This window comes from Myxine glutinosa, chromosome 6, assembly GCF_964187855.1.
Source record: "Myxine glutinosa chromosome 6, kmMyxGlut1.1, whole genome shotgun sequence".
Lineage (NCBI taxonomy): Eukaryota > Metazoa > Chordata > Myxini > Myxiniformes > Myxinidae > Myxine > Myxine glutinosa.
Window position 1 is genome coordinate 177,199,844 of NC_136266.1, and position 26,273 is coordinate 177,226,116.

Consider the following 26,273-nt stretch of genomic DNA (forward strand, 5'->3'; position numbering starts at 1 on the left):
GAGTTTGAAGACAGTGTGGTGAGTGTGACTGGAGTGAGTGAAAGGTTGATGATGGTGAAAATGATGATTGGAAAGCTGTTGGTGAACGTCATCTCGTGATATGCTCCGCAGTTGTTGTGGTAGGAGGAGACCTAAATAGACATGTGGGAAGGAGCATGGACGGTTTTGAGGGAGTTCACGGTGTGAGGAATGGAGAAGGTGAAAGGATTTTGGAGTTTGCTGATGGAGCTGATTTGTTGATTTGTAATACTCAGTTCCAGAAATCGGATAATAAGCTTGTTACATACACGTTAGGTGGGTCGACGACAACCGTTGACTACGTGATGGTGCGCAGGCGAGATAGGGGGCACCACCGGGACACAAAGGTGATCCCGGGGGAGGAGTCTGTTTCACAGCACCACTTGGTTGTCTGCGACATAAGGGTGAAAGATGCGAGGAGACCTCGGCGGGTGAAGTACCAACCAAGAATGAAGGTGTGGAGGTTGAAGGAGGTGACAGTGAGGGAGGCATAAAAAGAGAGGCTGAGTATGGTAGAGGATGATGTGGTTGAGATTGAAAGTGGTTGGATGTCAATGAAATATAGTCTGTTGGGAGCCATTGGTGAGGTACGTGGATGGACTGAAGGACCACCGAGGCATTCGGAAACATGGTGGTGGGATGATGAAGTTGGAAATAGGATTGATGAGAAGAGGAAGAAGTTCAAGGAATGGCAGAAGGCGAAGGGTACAGGGGCAGAAGAGGCAGAACATGAAAGTTATAAGGCAGCCAAGAAGGCTGCAAAGAAAGAGGGAGCAAAGGCGCAGGAGGCATGTAGGAAAATGTTCGGAGAACGCTTGGATTCGGAAGAGGGCCAGAGAGCAGGATTCAGGATTGCAAAGCAGATAGTGAAAGAGAGGTGTGATGTGATGGGGGTGAGTTGCTTGAAGGATGAAGTGGGACAAATCTTTGTGGACCCTGATGGAAATAAAGGAAGATGGAAGAGATATATGGAAATGCTGTTGAATGCAGAGAATGAATGGGATGGCAACATCGAGAGTAACCCAGTTTTAGGACCGGCAGAGAAGATAACTGAGAAGGACGTTGAGGAAGCGATAAAAGCAACGAAGCGTAGAAAAGCAGGAGGGCCGATGGGAGTTGTGGGAGATATGTTGAAGGCAGCGGGAAGTTGGGACAAAGGATAAATCACCAAGGGTAAGACGTACAAGGGATAATTTATCCATATTCCGTAACCTGGTTAACATGCCCCGCCCCCTCGTGACAGGGACAGATATACAACTTATCCGACATCCAGGCTAAGCAGGTACTTATTACATGGTGGTTTCTACACGACAATCGTAGCAGGCTACCTATACAAATATACCTGGTGTAAAGTCATCACTACCCAACCGACATAACAATATATATATATATATATATATATATATATATATATATATATATATATATATATAACAATATATAACAATATATAACAATATATAACAATATATAACAATATATAACAATATATATATATATATATATATATATATATATATATATATATATATATATATATATATATATATATATATATATATTGTTACAGATCGCGGTTTAGATGTTATGATGACCGAGCGGTGGTGTATGACCGCGACCTAACAGGATCCCTGACTCACCCGATTCACCCAGAACTTTGGCCGTATCGCACCACAGCTGCCCAATCTGGGAAAAGACTGAAACGACGAAATGCAAGAGGAAAAGGAATAAAACGAATAGACGGACAGAAGAGTAATTGGATTTATTATTTACACAAGCAAAAAGAAAGCAGTCACGTTTATTTACAAGCACATAAGACGCAGGTGACACAGGGAAAATACTAGCTTACCTACAGACTTAATTAAATACCCAGGGACAGAACAAACAATACAAACTCACGTATACAAGAAGGGTGGAAAGGCAGGAGGTGGATGGCTGGAGGGAGAGGAAAGGTCCAAGGGGGTCCTGCAGCTCAACCGGCGCGTTTAGCAGCCGCCGTTCCTTTTCGGCCCTGCTCCAAACCGCCGTTCAGGCCCCCTTTGGCTGTTGGGTGTTCTTGCTGCTGCGGCCTCCGTCCGCTGCGTTCCCAGGACTTGTCTGACTCGTCTGGTCCAAACCCTCAACTCTTTCTTGGTTCACTCACTCCTCACCACCGACTCCTCACCGCAACCAACTGACCACCGACTCCACTGACTGACTCTTCACGACTTTCTCTTGACGACCAACTCCCTCTGGCAACCGACTCAGACCAACTCACTACTCACTTCCGTTTGCGCCTTTTATAGCGCCTCCAGCGATTATGCCGCCGGGGTTTTGGACACGCCCATCGGGGTGCTCACCTCGGCCCTGGTTGGTCGCGCGACCCTCGGGCTCCCCCCTCGATGACGACGGGCGGGTACGCCCCTCCTCCCCTCTATGACGAGGTGGAGACACGCCTTTCTTCTCCGACCCTGCCTCGTGGTCAATGGCGGTTATTGGAGGGGAGGTGATTGAGAATCGAGGGCTCAGCAATGACGAGAGGGGATGTTATTGGCAATCGAGGGTTGGCAATCACGAGAGGGGATGTAAAAGGGAATGGAGATTTTGGGGATGGGAAGGAAAGGGGGATTTTGGGGATGGGAAGGAAAGGGAGATTTTGGGGATGGGAAGGAAAGGGGATCTATTCTCTTTCACTGGTGCAATGGAGTACTTCAATTAATGGGAGACACAGCCTTACCCTAAAACACAGAATAAGAGATAACTATCAACAGGGGTATTCTATTATTTGGCTGATGTGTATGCTTGTGGACTAATTATGGGATGCCCTTTCACCTTTACACAGCTCCGGAGGTAGGGGGGCGCAGAATAACAATAATAATAATAATACAGCACACAATCAAAAAATATACAGTCCTCATCTCCACAACAATATATATATATATATATATATATATATATATATATATAACAATATATAACAATATATATATATATATATACAGTCATCCCTCGCTATATCGCGCTTCACTTTTCGCGGCTTCGGTACATCGCGGGTTTTTCTCGCTAGTATATGTAAAATTATATATCGGATTTTTCATTACATCGCGGGATTCTGCGGCCTATAGGTATTTTTATTTTTTTGGGATTTTAATTATTTTTGCGGTAAAATAAGCATTTTCTAGCCTAAAAAATTAATAATAATAAAAATAAAAATATAACACATTAATTAAAACCTATATTAAAAGAATATTACAGTAAATCGAAATAAAATACGCATTATAAATGAGTAGACAAAGAATCGCGCGTATTTTTCTAATACGTAAGGATGGGTCTCAAAAGTGTGTTTAAGAGTGTAGAAAGGGTTTATAAGAGCGTGGGAAAGGTTTATAAGAGTATGGGGAGGGTTTTTAAAGGCTTAAAATATATATAAATAATAAAATTAATATATGGTTTCTACTTCGCGGATTTTCACCTATCACGGGGGGTTCTGGAACGTAACCCCCGCGATAAACGAGGGATGACTGTATATATATAACAATATATATATATATATTAATTTATTTATTTGGTTATATATATATATATGTGTATATATATATATATATATATATATATATATATATATATAAATATATATATATATATATATATATATATATATATATATATATATATACAGACTTGGCATTTAATATGGAATATTTTTTTTGTGGGGGTGAACTTACTTTTCAAGATGACTTAGAACCAAAAGTTCATTGGAATTATATTGAAATTATTCTAGATTTTGTTAATGTGACCTTTAAAAGAAACAAAAACCACATTTGACATTTAGAAGCAAATGAATTGATCCTTGAAAGTGATGTAAACTGATATCGAACTCAATTCACGGACAGTACTGTGTTAAACTTCTGTACGTTTTCCAGAAGTATCTCTTTATTTTGCACATTAGCCAAAAAAAAATTCAACAAAAACAAAAGTTAAATTATGACTGGGATTACGGACAGTAAAATTACAGTTCAGTACTTCGTGTAACCCCCACGAGCATTCAGGAGAGCACGTACATGTCGAGGCATGCTGTTCACGAGATTTGCCAAGGTTTGGACAGGAATCGCTTGCCATGCAGTGACAATAAACCACCGTTTAGAGGCCATTTTTCCCCGCAAAGCGGGGGTTGGCCTTTTCGGGGACCGTGGTAGTTGTTGTTTTTTGGTCCCCTTTTTGAAGCAATGTTTTACGGCCGGATGCCCTTCCTGACGCCAACCCTTTTTGCCGCCTTCAACGACAAACAGGGAATTACCAGTGAACTGGTACTCAATTAGCCGACCTCGGAAGGATGACAGGCTGAGTCAACCCCCCTGGCATTAATTCGGCGATCGACCGAGATTCGAACCCAGGATCCTAGGATCCTAAGCCGGCACCCTAGCCGCTAGCCCAACACCAGGGATCTCAGTGACAATAGCCTGCTGCAATTCATGCACAGAGGTCGGCTGCTGGTCCAAGTTGTCGATTTGACGCGTTAATTCTGCCCACAAGTTCTCTATCGGATTCATATCCGGGGACATGGCAGGCCACTCCATATGCTCTAAACCATGGTCAGCAAGAAAGTGTTGGATCATGCGAGCACGATGAGGCCGTGCATTGTCATCTTGGAAGACAAAGTTTCCTCGAAAGGCTGCACGAGCAAATGGAAGCAATGTTTCTTCCAGAATGACCCTGTACTTGAACTGGTTCAGGTTTCCATTCAGAACAACCAGGTCAGTTTTGCCCCCTACATGAAAAGCAGCCCAAACGGTCACCTCCAGCTTGGACTCTTGGCACTATACAATCTTCCTTGTGGGCTTCATGCACTTGTCTGCGCACTCGGATGCGGCCATCTTGACGATAGACCAGAAATTTAGACTCATCACTGAAGGTCACGTGATTCCAGTGTCCTGGCTGCCATTGACGGTGCTCTCTGGCCCACTGCAATCGGCGCTGGCTGTGTTGTCTGGTCAGGCGTGGCTTTCTCAGGGGACGCCTGGCACGATAGCCTGCTTGAACCAGTCGTTGGTTGACTAGTCTTCTGGATACAGTCACATTTGTCAGTTGCTGCCACTCAGCCCGAAGCCGATTAGCTGACTTGGTATGGCCATTACAGACTAACCGGTGCAGCTGGCGATCATCTCTCCTTGTGGTTCTGCGTGGACCTGCTGGCCTCGGTATTGGAGTAGGGACACCCCTCTGAGCATTTCGTTTCAGGATCTTTGACACCTGACCTTGAGACCTTGAGTGATGCCATACTGCCGAGCAATAGCATGCTGTTTCATGCCAGAATTTCGTAAAGCCACCACTCCATGACAAACAGCATTGTCAAGTTGACGGACCATCTCCAGAGGAAGCGGCAATAACTTTTGTAGACGTGCAGCAGTTGTTTTCCACTAATACAGAACGCAACAACCGTTATATACCCGATTGTGAAGCCAAACGTCAAATGTACCTGTCCTGTGATATAATCCTGTTATTGACTTCTTGCTGCGAAAGACTATCAGTGACATGGTTCTTTCAACAAAGACATCACTGAAGGGTAAAAGAAACTCACCAGATTGATATACTGAGTTCAGAAAGTAAACCCAAGTCAAGAAAAAAAAAATATTCCATATTAAATGCCAAGTCTGTATAACAATATGATATATATATATATACAGTCACGTGAAAAAGTAAATACACCCCATGTAAACTTTTGACTTTTTCAACATATTTCAACATACAGCTATTTGATCTTCATTTCAACAATATTGATAGATAAAGGTGATATAATATAACAAATATCATGAAACATTTACATTTTGTTGTCCATTGTATAATTTAAATAAACATAAATGCAAATTTTGCATGTGGAAAAAGGAAATACCCCCCATGAAATGTTTTTTAAAATCTTTTTAACACATGTGGACATATCAATATTTGATCTTCATTTATACAGTATCTATGGATAAAGGTGATCTAATTGAACAAAAAACAATGAGAATTGACTTTGCAATAATTTACTCAACAACAAATTAAGATGTTTGAGGGGTTTCTTGCATGCACAGCACGTTTCAAATCTCCCCACAACATTTTGATGGGATTTAGATCCGGGCTTTGACTTGGCCATTCCAGAACCCTCCATTTCTTTCTTTTCAGCCATTCCTTGGTGGATTTACTGGTATGTTTAGGGTCAATGTCATGTTGCAAGGTGCACCTTTGGTTGAGCTTCAACTTTCCGACAGATAGCCTCACATTATCCTCAAGCACCCTCTGGTACAATGAAGAATTCATAGTGGATTCTATAATGGTGAGCTGCACAGGCCCTGATGCAGCAAAGCTGCCCCAAGCCATAATATTTCCACCATGATGCTTTACAGTTGGTATCAGGTTCTTGTTGTCAAATGCTGTCTTTGGTTTTCGCCAAACATGTCTTCTGGTACTGTGGCCAAATAGCTCTACCTTTGACTCATCTGTCCAGAGCACATTGTTCCAGAAGTGCTGGTCTTTGCCGAGGTGTTCATTGGCAAACTTTAGTCTGGCCCTGATGTTCTTTCTGGACAGCAAAGGTTTCCTCCTGGCACACCTCCCATGTAGATCAAATTTGTGCAGCCTCTTTCTAATGGTAGACTCGTGCACTTTGACATTAACAGTGGCAAGAGATACCTGTAGGTCCCGTGATGACATTCTAGGGTTCTTAGAGACTTCTTTCAGCATCTTGCGGTCTGCTCTCGGGCTGAACTTGCTGGGGCAGCCTGGCCTGAACAAGTTGGCAGTTTTTGGAATCTTCTCCACTTGCAGATGATCTTCCGGACAGTCGAATGATTCATTTCAAATTGTTTGGAGATCTTTTTAAATCCCTTCCCAGACTCGTCGGCACCTATAACCTTCTTTCTGAAGGCCTCAGAGAGCTCTTTTGATCTAGGCATGGTGACGCCACACACTTCAACAACAAAGAGCAAACCAAACTAAATGTCTGAGGTTTAAATAAGACATGTTCCTCCAAGATCCTTTCTACCGATGTTCTAATCATTTGCACCTGAGCTGGTGCACCTGATTCTAATTTTAGGTATTTGAAGTAGTGATAACTGTGGGGGTGTACTTACTTTTTCCACATGCGAAATTTGCATTTATGTGTATTTAAATTATACAATGGACTACAAAATGTAAATGTTTCATGATATTTGTTATATTATATCACCTTTATCTATCAATATTAGTGAAATGAAGATCAAATAGCTGTATGTTGAAATATTTTGAAAAAGTCAAAACTTTACATGGGGTGTACTTACTTTTTCACGTGACTGTATGTATATATATATATATATATATATATATGTATATATGTATATATATATATATATATATATATATATATATATATATATATATATATATATATATATATGTGTATATATATATATATATATATATATATATATATATCTCAAATATAACCTCTTTGGCCGTAACAATAGACCATCACACATTTTGTATCTAATACGAAATTATTTTGTGTCATCTTTGCAGTTAATGGCATTGCAAACTATGAGGAAACTTCCAGGGAAACCAATGTGGATGGCACCAAGCACTCTTCATGTATGACATTGGAATGCAACGAAGTCACGGCTCCCCCAGAACAGGCAATGGAACGGCTGACAGGCCTGTCGCGAATGGCGCAGCAGGTGGCTGGCCTGTTCCTCCTCCGCCTACACAGATGGCGTCGGGACTGGAAGGGAGCATTCATGACCCTGTTTCTCCCTGTGCTGCTGGTCATTATTGCTATGGCCTTTGTGACAATTCAGCCAGGGATTCGTAACTACCCAAGTCTACGTCTCACACCTGATCTCTACTCTGGTTACACCTTCTTCAGGTTTGAACGTCATATGGTATTCTCTGTAGGGCAGGCTGAACCACACATCATCTTGCATCATCTATCAATTTCATGTCACTCTCTTTAACCATTGTTAATTCATCATGTTATACCATTTAACTACTATTATGTTGGCTGGCAGGATGGCCTGGAGGTATATATATATATATACAGTCACGTGAAAAAGTAAGTACACCCCATGTAAAGTTTTGACTTTTTCAACATATTTCAACATACAGCTATTTTATCTTCATTTCAACAACTAGGGCATTGCCCGTACTATATCTATATCTAAAATTATATCCCCCCCCTCTATTTACATGAAATGGTTTGGTCCAAAGCGAACGGCTTGCGAGTACGGTGACAATCCCCCCCCTCTATTTACATGCAATGGTTTGGTCCAAAGCGAACGGCTTCCGGAGTTTGGTAAAGAAATCGCCATCGCGTGCACAAACGCGCAGGAAAGCGAATGAATCGCAAATTCGGTTTTATTAGTTTTAAAACATAGTTTAACGCCAACATAGTTTGCAAACGTGAAATAAATGAATACGCTCTCAAATGTGCCATCCGAGGCAGAGTGTGTCCTCCACGTTCGGCACACGCGATCGTTCGCTGCTCTCTGATTGGTTGAATCGTTTTTTGGACATAGCTCGGTAAGTAATTGTCCGATTAATATGAAACCTTGAAAAGGCACATCCTCGGGTCCCCAGCAATATACCTGGCAAGTTAAAAGTATATCGGACCCGTGGTTGTCGAGAAACAGCGGTCACAGACAAACAGACGTACAAACGTACAGACGTACAAACAGAGATTACTGGAATTATAGATAGATATTGATAGATAAAGGTGATATAATATAACAAATATCATGAAACATTTACATTTTGTAGTCCATTGTATAATTTAAATAAACATCAATGCAAATTTCGCATGTGGAAAAAATAAGTACACTCCTACATATATCACTCCTTCAAATACCTAAAATTAGAATCAGGTGCAGCAGCTCAGGTGCAAATGATTACAACATCGTTAGAGAGGATCTTGGAGGAACCTGTCTTATTTAAACCTCAGACATTTAGTTTGGTTTGCTCTTTGTTGTTGAAGTGTGCGGCATCACCATGCCTAGATCAAAAGAGCTCTCTGATGCCTTCAGAAAGAAGGTTATAGATGCCTACGAGTCTGGGAATGGATTTAAAAAGATCTCCAAACAATTTGAAATCAATCAGTCGACTGTCCAGAAGATCATCTACAAGTGGAGAAGATTCCAAACAACTGCCGACTTGTTCAGGCCAGGCTGACCCAGCAAGTTCAGCCCGAGAGCAGACCGCAAGATGCTGAAAGAAGTCTCCAAGAACCCCAGAATGTCATCGCGGGACCAACAGGTAGCTCTTGCCACTGTTGATGTCAAAGTTCACGAGTCTACCATTAGAAAGAGGCTGCACAAATTTGATCTACATGGGAGGTGTGCCAGGAGGAAACCGTTGCTGTCCAGAAAGAACATCAGGGCAAGACTAAAGTTTGCCAATGAACACCTCGGCAAAGACCAGCACTTCTGGAACAATGTGCTCTGGACAGATGAGTCAAAGGTCGAGCTATTTGGCCACAGTACCAGAAGACATGTTTGGCGAAAACCAAAGACAGCATTTGACCACAAGAACCTGATTCCAACTGTAAAGCATGGTGGTGGAAATATTATGGTTTGGGGCAGCTTTGCTGCATCAGGGCCTGGGCAGCTCACCATCATAGAATCCACTATGAATTCTTCATTGTACCAGAGGGTGCTTGAGGATAATGTGAGGCCATCTGTCGGAAAGTTGAAGCTCAACCGAAGGTGGACCTTGCAACATGACAATGACCCTAAACATACCAGTAAATCCACCAAGGAATGGCTGAAAAGAAAGAAATGGAGGGTTCTGGAATGGCCAAGTCAAAGCCCGGATCTAAATCCCATCGAGAAGTTGTGGGGGGATTTGAAACGAGCTGTGCATGCAAGAAACCCCTCAAACATCGCACAGCTGAAAGAATTCTGCATGGAGTGGGCAAAAATTTATCGCAGTCGATGTCACAGACTGATAGACAGTTATAAGAAATGCCTACTTGAGGTTGTTTCTGCCAAAAGGGGCAATACCACCTAGTAGAGCCAAGGGTGTACTTAGTTTTTCCACATGCGAAATTTGCATTTATGTTTATTTAAATTATACAATGGACTACAAAATGTAAATGTTTCATGATATTTGTTATATTATATCACCTTTATCTATCAATATTGTTGAAATGAAGATCAAATAGCTGTATGTTGAAATATGTTGAAAAAGTCAAAACTTTACATGCGGTGTACTTACTTTTTCACGTGACTGTATAAATAAATATAAATATATAAATAAATATTTATAATACATGGGACACACCCGATGAAATTTCACTTTTTCTGCATTTTGTGTCCTTGCCACAGCTCAAACAGCAGCAGTCCAACCACCAACGCCCTCGTCACCGCACTTCTGTGCAGCCCCACATTTGGCCAAAGCTGCGCCAACAATTCATTATCAAGGTAGAGTCACAGTTGCGGTTGATGCGATCAAGGGTTTAACCAGAGAAGCTTTATTTATTGTTTTGATTGGTTACTGTGGGTGATGTCAAACCCTGGTGTTGGCTTAGCGGTTAGGGTGCCGGCTTGGGATCCTAGGGTCCTGGGTTCGAATCCCGGTCGATCGCTGAATTAACGCCAGGGGGGTTTACTCAGCCTGCAATCCTTCCTAGGTCGGCAAATTGAGTACCAGCTTGCTGGGATGAATGATCCCGGTGTGTACCCCGGCTTAGAATAGGTACACCGTATCCTTGTGCATCGTAAGAGGCGACTAAGGGTTGGCATCAGGAAGGGCATCCGGCCACAAAAACATTGCCTCAAACAGGGAACCATGATTGTCATGGGGCCCGCAAGGCTAACCCCCGCTCTAGCGGGGGAAATGGCCTTAAAACGATCACTCACACACACTCACACACACTGTGGGTGAAGTCAATAAAATCCTGATTTTCAAGCGTTTTCCCCATGTGACGTTGTGGGTTTAACAAATGGCTCAAGGCTTCTTTTTGGGTAGTAGTGGCTTCCACAATGAAGCCGAAGCACTCGGCCTGTTGCTCTCACAGCACAGACGGGTTGGTGCTCTCTTTGTTTTTACTGCCCCTCTTTTTTTTAGTTCCCTCTGCTCTCTTAGCCCTCACTCAATTCATCCAGGATGTACACATTCTTCCAGTAACCTTGTCCTGATTAAAATTCCAAAATCCAGGCTGACCACCCACCTCTACTCCTTCATTCCTCTTTTCTCCTGTTTGTGGAACTACCTTCCGGAGGCAGTCCCAATTGCTCTCTATGATGTACCACCATCTTCGGGTCTTCAAGCGAGCGGTGCATCACCATCTCCTGTCATTACCAATCCCTACCTGAAATTATTTATATCCTCTTTAACCCTCCATATCCCAGCCCTCATACTTACAGGTCTACACTCTACCTGTTGTTTCATTCCCTTCCTTTATTTTTTTTGTCCAATGACAAAAGTGCAGTGTTTGCTGCGAGCTTGAATGTACACACAGCATTGTCGTTTTAAAATATATATTGCACAACTTTTCAGCATTGATTAGATAGGTAACCTGAGGTAGAACACCATGGAAAAGATGCAGCTTCAGGTTATTCTTCAACCACCATCACACAGAGCAACCATTTTGAACATCAGCATTAATTGCCACCCTAGTCCAGTCAATCTAACAAATTGTATGGCTCGACCCACCACTAATTGCAACAGAATGTTTGTCACTGCTACGCATTTCAGGAATGTCCACTAAACACCATACTAAAAGTATAAAAAACCACCTTTAGAGGCCATTTTTCCCCGCGGAGGTTGGCCTTTTTCGGGAACTGTGGTTGTTGTTGTTTTTCGGTCTCCTTTTTGAAGCAATGTTTTACGGCCGGATGCCCTTCCTGACGCCAACGCTTTTTGCCGACTTTAACGACAAGCAGGGAATTACCAGTGAACTGGTACTCAATTTGCCGACCTCGGAAGGATGACAGGCTGAGTCAACCCCCCTGGCGTTAATTCAGCGATTGACCGGGATTCGAACTCAGGATCCTAGGATCCTAAGCCGGCACCCTAGCCGCTAGCCCAACACCAGGGATACCATACTAAAAGTATACCAAAATATATTTGGTGGAAAGGCGTCAAATTTGCGTAAAATACAAATTAGCTGCCGTCATGAGGAAAAAATCAATTTCCCACAGTAATTCTGTATCGAAGTATCCAATCATAAGAAATTAAGTAGGTAGACCAATATTTTCAGGGTTGATGATTTTGAAAAGTTCATTTCTGGATCAATTCTGGAGGGGAGTGTCATTGAAGCTGAAGGGAAAGGTGTATGCTGCATGTGTGAGAAGTGTTATGATTTATGGGAGTGAGACATGGGTAATGAACGTAGAGCAGCAACGAAGGCTGGAAAGCATGGAAATGCGAATGGTTCGATGGATGTGTGGAGTATCGTTGAGAGAGAGGAAGACAAATGATGAATTGCGAAAGATGATGGGAATAGAGCCTGTGATGGATGCTGTGAAGAGAAACAGGTTGAGATGGTTTGGGCATGTGTTGAGGAAGGATGAAAGTGACTGGTTGAAAAGAGTGATGGAAATGAATGTAGAAGGAAGTAGAGGACGGGGAAGACCGAGAAAGACTTTGCTAAAGATGGTGGAAGAAGAAATGCGGGCAAGGGGGTTAACAAGGGGAGATTCAGAAAATAGGGCAAAATGGAGAACATTGTCATGGGGACCACATGGCTAACCCCCGCTCTTGCAGGGAAAATGGCCTTAAAATGCCTGTTGTTGTATTTCTGGATCAATTATATGCATAAAATTCAATGAAGTATGCAAATTAGATGCCACCATTATTCAAAAAAAACATTTCTGCCAGAACTCTATCTCTTGACCCAATCTTGAGTGAAATGTGTATACCCATATTTTCAAGTTAAGGGAATATGATAAGCACATTTCTGGATGACAACACAGACCTGCTGATTCTTCTTTGATACCATGCCGACATGCAAGGAAGGGACATATTTTTCAAGCCTGAGCCAAAACTTAACGCAAAGAAACGTCCGGTATGGAACATCAAATAGACCAAGACAACCTTGGGAATGAATGTCTGTGACAGAATGCAATTTGTACACGCCCTGCTGGGCTGTGACACAACATCCATTGCGTATGGCATTGACAAAGCTATTGCCCTGAAGGACATCCAAAACAACATCCAATTCATGAAACATGCCAACCTGTTTACCCAGGAAGGACATGTACCAAAGGATGATATAGTTGCAGAAGGGGAGAAGGCCCTTGCATGTATGTACAATGGAAATCAAGATGAAAGTATTGATGCCCTACGATGCAAGCGTTTCTGTGAGAAGGTTGCGAAAAGTATCAAATATATTGAGGCCCAGAACTTGCCACCAACGTCTGCGGCTACAAGGTTTCACCGTCTGAGAGTGTACTTCCAAATTCATGAGTGGAAAGGAAATGTTGGACAAATCAAATCAGCGAGGGTCCGTTACTCCCAGTGCAAACTCATCTGCCACCAGCGCCCCCGAAACTTACTGATATCTTCAGATGTAACTGCAAGGTGGGGTGCAGCACCACTAAATGTGCATGCAAGAAGATGGCCTTGAATGCTCATGGATGTGTGGAGAGTGTAAAGGTTTGAGTTGTGCTAACTCATCAAGACTGGAGCTCGATGATGAGTGACATCCAAGAACTGGTAATTCATCCAAAAATGTACTTATCATATTCCCTTATCTTGAAAATATGGGTATACACATTTCACTTCTCAAGATTTGGTCAAGAGATGGAGAGTTCTGGCAGAAATGGTTTTATTTGAATAACGGTGGCATCTAATTTGCATACTTCATTGAATTTTATGCATATAATTGATCCAGAAATGAACTTTTCATAATCAAACCTGAAAATATGGGTCTAACTACTTAATTTCTCATGATTGGATACTTAGACACAGAATTACTGTGGAAAATTGATTTTTTCCTCATGGCGGCAGCTAATTTGCATATTATGCAAATTTGCCGCCTTTCCACCAAATATATTTTGGTATACTTTTAGTATGGTGTTTAGGGGACATTCATGAAATGCATAGCAGTGAAAAACATTTTGTTGCAATTAGTGCTGGGTCAAGCCACTACTTTAACTGGACTACCACTCCTTCCCTACTCCATGGACTACAACATTTTCTTGAAGTGGTTTTTGAGCCCAGTCAACTCTTTCCTTAACTTTGTCCATATAAATTATCCTCACCAGAGTTTACTTCAAAATGAAGCACCTGTCCGTGTGTAGGTGAATAATGTAAAAGGTATGCCCCCACCAAATGATGTCGATGAGTTTATCACCAATTTTGTGACTTTAAGGCCATTGTCAAGTACAGACTCGATGAGTGCCTCGATATTGAGCCCTTTCTATTGGCAGCAAATATTGCTGATTTTAAATAGGAGAGATAGGGAAATTAACAGATGTTGGTATTCATTCAAGAAAAAAGGAATAACTCCACTAATGCAGGCCCATTCAGAGTGAAAAGTGAGCACAACTGATGAGCCTCTCACCTTGGCTTTGCCATGTCATCACTAGCTCTCTGACACCTGCTCTTTTTGCTTCATCAGCTTAAATTTCTGATGGAAGACTCAGGGAATCCTATTATTAATTTGAAATTGGTCACTTGTTTTGACACCAATACATTATTTTATTACGGACTCTACACATCTCTAGGCGTTTCAATCAGAGCATTTGAATTGCATCAGATGTGACAATAAATCCGCAATGTTGCTCCCAGCTTGCCGGCTCGATGACAGGAGAAGCCATTTGCATTTTTCCAATGCGGGCACGGGCAACTTGCTAATCCTGGTAAATGAATAGACTGCGAACAGGTGTAAGCGTATTGTATTGAGGTTCATGTTCTGGAAGGTGTGATAGACAGCAAGGGGTGAAAGTTTGCCACCATTCACATCAAGAGAATAGATAGGACTATTCTACTCTTATCTGTTGACAATTGGAGATTAAAGAAAAGAATGTCCTTGTAGTCGTGTTTGATTGGTGCATATAAATTGCTATGTTTATCATTCAACTCACAAACATTTTGATAAACTCTGCTTTGAAACCTGCAAAGGATGATTTTTTATTTTTAAATGCAAACACTTGATTGTTCATTGGTCATATTTCCTTGTACTTTGAGTTGGACCGCAAGCTTAAAGTGGTCATGGGCTGAATTTAGCAAGCAAAGTCAGTTGCTGAAATTAAAGTGTTCCTGCTTTTCAGGGACATATGGACAACTGTGGAGCCACCACAAATGGTGTGCAGCTGCAGCTGCAAGGAGGTAAAGTCTACAATGGTGTCACCCCACATACAAAATATACAGGGTGGGCCATTTATCTATTCCCAGTTTTGAACCCCTGTAATTCTGTTGCTAAGAAACGAAATTGAACAAAATATTTACAGGATATAAGCACAAACAACTTGCTAATCCTGGTAAATGAGTAGACTGTGAATAGGTGTGAGCGTATTTATTAATATTAATTTAAATAATACAAAATTGCTTATTAATTTTGATGTGATTTCCATCATTTTCAAGCAGTGAGTTCATCCTTTCGCGACACTAGAAGAGTCACATTCCGACCGTAATTTCTCCAAAAGCTGCTTGAATCCGCTCTTTCAGGTCTTGAATGTTCACTGGTTGAGTTGCATAAACCTTGCCCTTAAGAAAGCCCCACAAGAAGAAATCGCACGGGTTGAGGTCTGGCGAACAAGGGGGCTGGGGCATATTTGGTGAACCATGACCCATCCACTGATTGGGAAAAGTCTCGTTGAGTCATTTGCGGACCTGGATAAACCAATGGAGACTTGTCCACCCCAGTGGAAACTTGTACACCCCAATCAGTGAACTTTCAAGACCCGAAAGAGTGGATTCAAGCAGCTTTTGGAGAAATTACGGTCGGAATGCGACAGAAAATGGTCGGAGTATCGCAAAAGGATACACACACTACTTGAAAAATAATGGAAATTACATCCAAATTCATAACTTATTTTATTCACTTCTGAATTCAATAAAAGGTTTACCACAAAAACTTGAAATATGTACCTATATACTGTAAATATTTAGTTCGATTTCGTTTCTTAGCAGCAGAATTATAAGAGTTCAAAACCGGGAATATATAAATGGCCCACGCTGCACATAATACAATTGACTAACTTTATTCATGTCATATTATTCCACATAATCTACATTCCTCTTTATTGCACATTGTGCAGCATTCAACCATCTTTTTGAACCCAGAGTAGGAGCCTTCCTTCTTAAGAGTCCGTAACTCGATCAAGATGGTTGTGTTATCCTCCTCTTCAACAGATGCAAGACATCCTCTCTTAAACTCTTCTTTTACTCATTTTGGGGAAGTAGCAGAAGCATTGCATAAAGAAAACGCTGGTGGATTTAAATAGCATTTTCATCTGACGTTACCATGACTTTAGCAAGAGCTCAGATGCCTTCTATACTGAAGCTGTAGGCCATGGCAACATCCCAATGCCATTCTTTTTATTTGTATTCCTGAAACAAAACATTGTGAGAAGCTTGATATTCACCAGGCATGTATAAGTAGATAATGAGACGGTATAACCTGTAATCACCCACATCTTTTACTAAACAAAGTTGCAAGTGGGGTTACAGAATGTTTAGAATGGCCCTCATAAGGAACCCCATGGACGATTCTGCTCCTCACACCCAACGACATTAACAGACCAATGAGACGAAAGAAGACCATCATTTGATTCATTTGGCTGACAAAATAGTGAATCCTTCATCAATAATGATAGTTATTGATCATCAGTGGAGTATTCATATTGTTGCGGTTTTGGGAAACCACTAAAAAGTAATGGCAACCACCATACAGGTCCCTTAGAATAGTTATAACCGTAACGGCATTAGCATCCCTCTGGTTACCAACGGTTTTCGCTCGGCCGTCTAAATTTGGTACGCCGGAGGGTACGTAGGGTACGTTCCCCGATTGAAGCTGTCATGTGGTACAGGTAAGCTATCGTGCGATGGTCCGATTGGCGTTCGTAGTTGCAGGTTCGCAACCTGCTAAGCACGAAGTTATTCGTGCGCGGCAGCCGCAGGTCCGGTAAGTTCAGGAGGAAAGGGAGGTTAACCCCCTTGTGGTAAACCCAAACCCCGAACCGTAACACAGTTGGTGTCAGGAGTGGGATTGGACCCGAGGTGCGCGAAAAATACGAGCCGTTAGGAGAATTTTTATTTTTATTTATTGGAGCGAACAATGGCGGTTACCAACGGTTTTCGCCGTCTAAATTTGTGGGGCAGAGTAACGCACAAAGTTATTCCCCAATGCACAAAGTTATTCGTGCACGGCAGCCGCAAGTCCGGTAAGTTCGGGAGGGAACGGAGGTTAACCCCCTCGTAGTAAACCCGAACCGTAACACATTCGGTGTTCAGGAGCGGGATTCCTGTCCGAGCACCGTAACACAGTTGGTGCCGGGAGTGGGATTCCGCTCCGGCAACCCTAACAATATATACTTTTTTCTGCATTGGTAGGGTTGTGATGTGACCAAATACAATGCCCCACGCATGAAGCTCACCCCCTCTCTTCTCCTGTACGACCTGACGGGCCTGCCTATGGACACATACCTGCTCCTTACGACCTGCTCCTTCCTGGGAACTCGGTATGTGAACACCACATTATAAGAAAATAAGATATTGCGTTTATTCACTTTTAACAAACAAGTAAAACTTTACTTTTGTCCAAAAAAATTCATGCAGAGTATTTTTATTGTCAGTACTAAAAATAAGAGTATGGTAGTTGAACATGCGTGCACGTAACCTAAGATTTTTTTCTGGGCAGACCTTCAATGCTTTTCATAGAGCTAGAGCAAAAACAGTTGAGGTTTGTAGGTAAGAAGGAGGTTTGACAGTCAAGTTGTAAGGGTGAAGGGGCATGTATGGAGGGGCTTTTTGAGGTATAAGGTTTAAAAGGAGGGGATTCAAGGGGAGTGAGGTGGAAGAGTTGGATCAGAGGTCACATGGTATGAAAGGTACTGTGTGAAATAGGGAGGGTTGTGTGTAAATGTTGTGTATAAATGGGTAGTAGGGTGAAAGGTAACAAAGTACATGCTACCGAAGTGAGGTGTTCTTTTCTCATACTTTCAGCCATGCTGGTTTTACTTTTGGAAACTCCTTGTCCAAAGATCTCAGTGCAGACGTGGATGACGTTCCGAGTAACAGGACTCTGACTAAGGTACATCTCATTTGTTTTCTTTGTACGTTGTGTACGTGTACGTGGTTAACAGTTATAACACGATGAAATTTATTCTGTCATTAGACTCCTCAATCCCAATTTCTGTCATTCACTTTCGTGTTCTTACTGCCCCGTTTAGTTCAAACTTTAAAATTATAGTTCATCCCAAAATAAATGCAGGATTTGAGTCATTGGCTTTACTCATGTGCTGTACACATTTATATCAAACATTTTTCATTTTTGTACATGTACATCATGTATTTAAGAGTACATAAATCACATGTGACATATATTCTTCAGTCTTTTCGGATTTTGGGACTGCCAATGTTAACATGTATGTAACCCAGTGTTACGTGCCGCGCGGTCGGGTTGTCGGAGACTGAACTGACACCTGCCAATGGTAACATGTATGTAACCCAGTGTTACCTGCCGCACGGTCGGGTTGGCGGAGACTGAACTGACACCTGCCACTGGTAACATATATGTAACCCAGTGTTACCTGCTGCACGGTCGGGTTGCCAGAGTCTAAACTGACACCTGCCACTGGTAACATATATGTAACCCAGTGTTACGTGCTGCATGGTCGGGTTGCCAGAGACTAAACTGACACCTGCCACTGGTAACATATATGTAACCCAGTGTTACGTGCTGCATGGTCGGGTTGCCAGAGACTAAACTGACACCTGCCACTGGTAACATATATGTAACCCAGTGTTACCTGCTGCACGGTCGGGCTGCCAGAGACTAAACTGACACCTGCCACTGGTTTTGCTAGTGGGGAGAGTGGCTGTGATATCCTGCCAGGACAAAGGGCTGATGACCTCCCTTCGGGAGCCAACGGCCATCCAGTACGTTCTGCCAGTTTTTCCTCTTCTTCTTTGTAACTCTTCAAATTTAGTGGCTGTCAGCCTTGTTTAGGGCGAATTTCAATTTAAAAAAAGTTATTAGCAAATTACTTAGACCTACATGCACACATTATACATGATCAAGCCTGCACTGTTAATGTTGAAAATGGGCAATAAAATCAATTTAATTTAATTTTTCTTCTGCTACATCAGGCAGGAAACATTTCACATGCTCCTCTTATTTACGTGCGTTGTACATACCGCAAAGTTACTGATGTTGTAAAGATAACTCGTAGACATGATGAGTCGATGTCCTTTTCTTGTGTCTGCATTTCCTCGTACCCATTGTAAATGGAATTGTTCCTCTCCCACAACAGCACAAACTTATGTTCGTCTCTGTAGTTTTCAAACACGTGTTTGGAACCCTCAAATATGTGCATGCCACCAATGCAGGGCTGACAGGATGTCCCAGAGGTATGTCCACACACCTCCAAGCTGTGTAGCCTGGGATCAAATCCGGACTCGGCTATTAACTGTCATCCTGGTGTTTCACAGGCAGGGTGATTCATCAGTGTGTTCCATCCTTCGGATGGAGGTTAAACTTGGCGTCCCATCTGCCAGCATTGTTTGGTGGACGTTAAGGACCCCACAGTCTTCTTTGTGAGGAGTAGGCAAGGTATCGCCAGCACCATGGCCAAATTCTAAATTCCTGCGCTGACTTATTGTTCCGGGGTGGCGATCCATCCAGGATTGTAACCCGAGTCAAAAAACTACCTTGGCAGAACTGACGCCTCATGTAGAGCATGGCACATGAATGAATGAATAAATGAATGACCACTCCAGCCTGTCCATCTTTCCTGCACAGGTGTGGTACAACGGCAGGAGTTTGCATGCTATTCCAGCTTATCTGAACACGTTCTACAACCTGCTGCTGCAGAGTAACCTTCCAGATGATGCCGACCCATTGGACTATGGTAAGATACAGCTGTGAATCCACCACAAGACAGACCATTTTACAGTGCCAAACATTCTTCAGCGTTCTGCATATCATACCGAAGATGCTTCACCATGCTGAATATAGTGCCAACCATCCTTTGTTGAACCACCTCCGAATTCAATGGCAGAGGCTCGCTGGCATTAGAGAATCCGTACTTAGGCTTTGAAAGGTTATCCGATGAAGCTTATTAGCAGATTGCTGAATTCTCCGACATGTCTGTTTTCATACGTTTCAGAAATTATTGTCAACAGCCATCCGTACTCTGGGCAGCAAATCGGAGAAGATTATATGTAAGTGTTTCTACCACCCCTCCCCTGCCCACCCCTTTCCCTCTCGAGTTCCTTATTGTTTTTTCATTGCAACTTGTTTGCTTGAATAGTGGGGTGGGGGGAACTCATTTGAACATCAGGACATGTTGGATGGTACATTTATTTGTGTAAGCAGGTGGAGAGGGGGGTGTTAAATGTTTATACCTGATAACCTGATTCCAAAAAGATAAAAACAACCGGAGGATATATGAAATAGAGATATTTTTTTTAGACTGGTGTCAGCCTTTTAAAAGTGATTGTAGATTACTTATTGTACAATTTATCATACAACCTGCTGTTGCAGCATACCATAATTTGAGAAGGTGAGTGTTTTCGCTCTTTTGTGTTTTGGCTCATTTCGAAAACATGAAATGGTATGTGACACATTTTCGAAAAGACGGTGTGTGTTTTCACTCATTTTGAGAAGGTGTGCATGTGTGTGTGTGTGTGTACGTACATATGTAAATGTATGAATGCATATCCACGTCCGTGTCTTTATATTTTTCCTTTTCAAATATTTCTCTGCAACCTTTTGTCCGATCGATGTGAAACTTAAAACATAGGAGGACTCCATGGAAGAAACATAGGACTCCCCATGGAGAATATTTTATTGCCAACTCTGACATCATAGGTGACATGGTCTGGCAGCCATATTGGATTGAAGGGAAAAGAATGGACATCTTTTCTGAAACTGCTGAACAAAAAAAATTGAAACTTGCCATATGTCTTCAACTCCCCATGGTGTATACAGGGTAATAACGATGACATCATTGGAGAAGTGGTATTCCAGCCAAAATTGGTTGAATTGAAATCTTTATCTGGAAAATTCAGAAACGTCATATATCTGATCTACGATCCGATATAAGTGAAGAATTAAATTTATGATGTCATCTCTCACGTGATCTGGCCGCCATATTGGATTGAAAATATAAACGTAAAACATCTCCAAAATTGCTTATTTTTTATATGGATTTCTGAATTGCTTTTATGCATTCCTGAACTTCTAGACAGAATGAGTTGAGAACTGATGGTTGTACTTGGGGTGTGCATGGGAAGGTTTTCGACGGTTAAAAAAAAGTTCATCGTCGCTGGAGTTCAAGATCTGGGGTTGGCGCCGACTCAATGTAGATATGTATGGCAGAGCGCCGCTCCCAGGAGGACCAGGTGTTACAAGTCATAATATAATATGCCAATTATGGGGGACTTAACCCATCAGTAATTCTGGGGGAATTAACCCTTCCATGAGGAAAGGTTCTTCACTAGTAGTTGGCAAGCAAAGGAATTAATCTAATTTCTCTTACCACTACATGTTAACATTGATGGTGGCCATAAAACGGAAAAACATGGATATACTTGCTTTAGAAAGAAAAAACAACCGAGCTCAAATGGGAGTCCTCAAACTGCTCAGTCCCACAAGTTGGGATCCTGTGATCTTTGACTGCATTGTGTCCGGATGTACAAAAACAATTCAAGAGTTTAGTTCTATCATAGCATCATATTAGGCCCAGCCGGTTTGAACCAATGGCTTAACCAACCAGAATAAAAGTGTATTTACCCAATTCCTAAACATTTGTGGGCAATGCGTTCGTTATTTGAAGGCGTTATGTGCAAACGAAACAAAGAATATCCCTTCGCAGGTTGGAAGCCGTAGGGAATGTCGGTGTATCACTCTGCATCTTGCTGGCGTTCTCCATACTGGTAAGCAAGATTGGAAGTGGTTCGGCCCGGGAACGCATCATTGGTGCGTGTCGTCTGCAGTATATCGCTGGCGTGTCTTCCACATTATTCTGGCTCGTCACTTTTATCTTCGACATGGTGAGTTCATTGTGCTCACAAACGCGTACTTGTTTGTTCATTGTGCACAGATTAGTCTCGGAAATTCAACACAGCATTATGTATTTCTGTAGATAATTATGATATGTCAGATTACAGTTACCTGTCTGATGCTATTTAATGTCCCTGCCAAAGATTTTTCCTGCAATGTTCCTGTCTAAGACAAATAGTTGTATATATCGGCAACTTAATGCTGTAATTGCAATCTATAAAATTGATCATACAATCAATCTATCATTGCTCTATCTATCACTACCAGATTAATCTATGAATATTATCATCGCCGCTAGTTTGCGTTTTGTATCCCGCCGATAGGCCGGATCTGGATCCAGACCTCCAAAATCGAATCGGCTTGTTATTTTCACCTATGCAACTCATCCACCAAGTTTTGTCCAAATTTGTACGCGACTTTTTGAAATACCGTGCTATATATCGTGTTTGGCCCTCTCCCACAATTGTAAAGAATCACTATAAATTAATTTTTTTTATTGTATTCGGATCCAGATTCCAATCTTCACCAAAATCCAAATGATTCATCCTTGTCATACACCCAACCTGTCCACCACGTTTTGGCCGAATCCGTCCATAACTTTTTGAGATATTGTGCCATAATGTATGTCGTTTTTGGCCATATCTCTCAATGCTCAAGATTCATTTAAAACTTGTAGTATCGGGATCCGTGTCTGGATCTTCACCAAAATATAATAATTTCATCCTTTCCATCAACCAAACATGTTCACCAAATTTTGTCTGAACCCATGCACAACTCTTTGATGTCCTGTTCACAGACAAACAAGCAGACAAACTGACAGGGGTGAAAATCTAACCTCGCCCACCTTCGGTGCCGGATGTAAAAATTTATATGATTACTTTGTGATTTTAAAATACTAGCAACGGTACCCGCCCTATGGGCGGGGCTTCAATTGGGAGGCCCAAATGAAAAGATAAAATATCAAAAATTGAAGGCTTTTTTTATTTTAAACGATTTATATAAACATCCGTTAAATCACATCACGTGCAAATCATCAAAATCTAAACAGTATTTGTATAATTTCAATAAAAGCCACATCACTGTTCATATCGGTAAATATTATTCCATCGTGTTTGGAAAAACTGGAAAATTGGGAAAATTGGGGGAAAAAATTGGAAAAACAATCTAGCCTATTTTACTCCAGGGGGTCCCAGGATTACCCACCCAAAATATCGTTGCGATCGGTTCAGCCGTTTTTGCGCTACCTGGGAACGGACAGACAGACGGAAATTTGGTGAATTCTAGTAAGATGACTGTGATGCAACTCCCTACCTGTATAAACAATACACGCGTTTTTAAATTGAAAACACTGTGCTTCTTCTTCTTCCTCCTCGACCCTGTGTACATACAGCTGTGCTACCTTGTCACCGTGCTAATTTGCCTCTGTGTGATTGCTGCGTTTGACCTTCCAATGTACACCGACGATAATAACTTGGGAATCGTCCTGCTTCTGCTGCTGACGTTTGGGTGAGAATTTACAAACCAAAGTTATAAACACCATTTGTGTAAAATCGTACGTCCATAAATATAAGCATTTACCCCCAAAAATGTGTGATGAGTTAGAGAAGGAAAGTCTCTTTAAATGTTTGGAGCAAAAGTGAAGAACCTTTCTCATCATGGATGTAGAGAGATCTGATTGGTGTTTCATTTTCCTTCATGAAGACGGATGCTTATGCAGACGTTGCGTTGTAGTCGAGTGTCCGTGTTAAGATGACAAACAACGTAACACCCAAATTTTCACCCCTCTACATAAGCTGTTTCACTTTCACCATTCCACGAGCTGCGAGAACCTGCGAGAACAACTTATTTTGTAAATAATATGTACAAATCCCCATTATATACGTGAGCAGACTAACTTTATTGTTTTGAAATATTTTGGGCCTGGACAGACATTTATAGTCTACACATTGAGGATGTCTTGGGCATGAAATTAGGAAAACCAGAAATTGAGAAAATGAAGACGAGGTGAAATGAGGGGGATGAGGATGCAAGATGGCGAACAGAATAATTGCGTAACCTCTTGACGTTTTAACACAGCATACCCAAACATACCCAAACCCAAACTCCTGATTTGTCATGGGTAAAGTGCTTTTGACGTCGTGCAATTGACATAATGACACGCGCTGCGTCATCTACACATCAAGGCCATGATGGCACCAGGCTCTGTACTCCAAAAATTCATTCATTTTTCATTTCATTCATTCATTCATTCAAAATCATCATTCAGAGGTCTAGCCATTGTAGATGTTAAACTGCTTCATTCAAAATTACTCTCGACAATAAAATTTGATTTTTGATAAACATCGAGACATATTGATAAATATATCAGCACAGATAGTGACCTTGTGGTTGACTGTTAAAAGGTGAGTGGACAACACTTGCAAATTTTGTGAGTTTAAGTGAAACATGATCACATGTGAATTAGACATCATGACGTTAACCGGCAACCTCACCTGTTTCTCACCTCAGCTTCGCTACGCTGCCCTGGATGTACATCTTTTCCGGATTCTTTACATCAGAGGAGGGAGCCATTGTTTCCTTTATTACCATCAACATCGTGTTTGGAGTTACAACAGTGCTCTCTCTCAATCTCATCGAGTTCATAAAAGCAGGACAACCTTCGGTTCGTGGACCAATGGCATGCTCACCGACTCACTGTATGGAAATGACTCCACACAAACCATCGCTAAAGAATGATGATTACACACAGGATGCTTTTGTTCAGTTAAATCCTGATTATACATCGTTAAAAAATATGATAAAGTTAAGCATTCAGTACACACAAAAATAATAAAATTTCGTTATACATTTATTACATACGCAGATTTGGCTTCATGCAGTTAACACTAATTACATAGACTTAAACTATTTAATTAAAATATATATAAAAATGTTAACACAAATAATCAAACTATTCTTACATGGTTAACTAGAATGGCACTCGGTAGAGCGCAAACCTCCGCCAAGCTGAACCGTTTACCTTTTTGTGTCCACTGATGGGCCGGATCTGGATTCGCACCTGATCCAAAATCGAATCGGCTTGTTCTTGTCACCTAACCGACTTGTCCACCTAGTTTTGTCATAACCCGTCCATAACGTTTTGAGATGTTGTGCTAAGTATCGTTTTTGGCCCCATCTCCCAATGGTGAAAAATCACTTGGAGATTAAAATATTTTGTTGTATCCGGATAAGGTTTCAGATCTTCCCCAAAATCTAATCGATTCGTCCTTGTCACGCACCCAACCCATCTGCCAAATTTCGCCCGAATCCGTCAATAACTTTTTGATATATCCTGCACACAGACAGACAGACAGACAGACAGACAGACAGACAGGGGTGAAAACACAACCTCAGTCCACCTTCGGTGGCGGAGGTGAATATTTCAACTCAATAAATACCAATTAAATATAGATAAACAGCTTAATTTTACTGAAACAATGATTACATAGATTCAACAATTTAATTAAATTCAACACAGACTAGTCCTACTTCTTTTTGGGGTAGGCCTGGGAAGGCTTTTTGCCTAAGTCTCTCGGGAACCGACTGACCAGGCCTGAAGGTGGCAGAGATTTAGAATTAATTTAGGGTGAGGGCAATAACTCGTCGACTCTTCACAAAAGACACCGTGGGAACATTAACGTCCACCAACTGATGCTAGCACATTGGACATCCAGCTTAACGTCCCCCAAGGGACGGCACACTTTGTGATGCAATTCATTGTCTACTAATGACCATTTGGACGAAGCCTGGTGTTCACTTAACGGTTAACGTGGCTGGTTCGAGATATTTGGGTCCTGAGTTGGAGCCCCTGTCAACGCCGTTGAATTAACACCAGGTGGGTTGACTCGGCCTGTCATCCTTCTGAGGTCGGCCAAATGAGTACCACACGACTGATTGATACAGAGCCGTTGCATCAATTTATATTACATCAATTTATAGTCAATCAGTAATCACAGGTCACACCAGGTCGAGAAAATCCTCCTCCGCTCTGCCATTTACCTGTTCTGCGCTTTCGCTCCTCCACGGCCCTCAACACTGTATGATGCAAAAAGAAGAC

General features: G+C 41.8%; 1 protein-coding gene across 1 annotated transcript in view; it reads left to right on the forward strand.

Moving 5' to 3' along the window:
- LOC137429501 (uncharacterized) overlaps window positions 1–26,273 on the forward strand; it is a 278,822-nt gene that overhangs the window by 210,682 nt on the left and 41,867 nt on the right. The window contains exons 46-55 of the mRNA XM_078781105.1: window positions 7,531–7,873; window positions 10,326–10,421; window positions 15,219–15,276; window positions 17,503–17,630; window positions 18,115–18,202; window positions 19,913–20,021; window positions 20,280–20,334; window positions 21,990–22,167; window positions 23,568–23,683; window positions 24,686–24,839. Coding sequence (XP_078637231.1) covers window positions 7,531–7,873; window positions 10,326–10,421; window positions 15,219–15,276; window positions 17,503–17,630; window positions 18,115–18,202; window positions 19,913–20,021; window positions 20,280–20,334; window positions 21,990–22,167; window positions 23,568–23,683; window positions 24,686–24,839 — 1,325 coding nt within the window. The remainder of the gene's footprint in view (window positions 1–7,530; window positions 7,874–10,325; window positions 10,422–15,218; window positions 15,277–17,502; window positions 17,631–18,114; window positions 18,203–19,912; window positions 20,022–20,279; window positions 20,335–21,989; window positions 22,168–23,567; window positions 23,684–24,685; window positions 24,840–26,273) is intronic.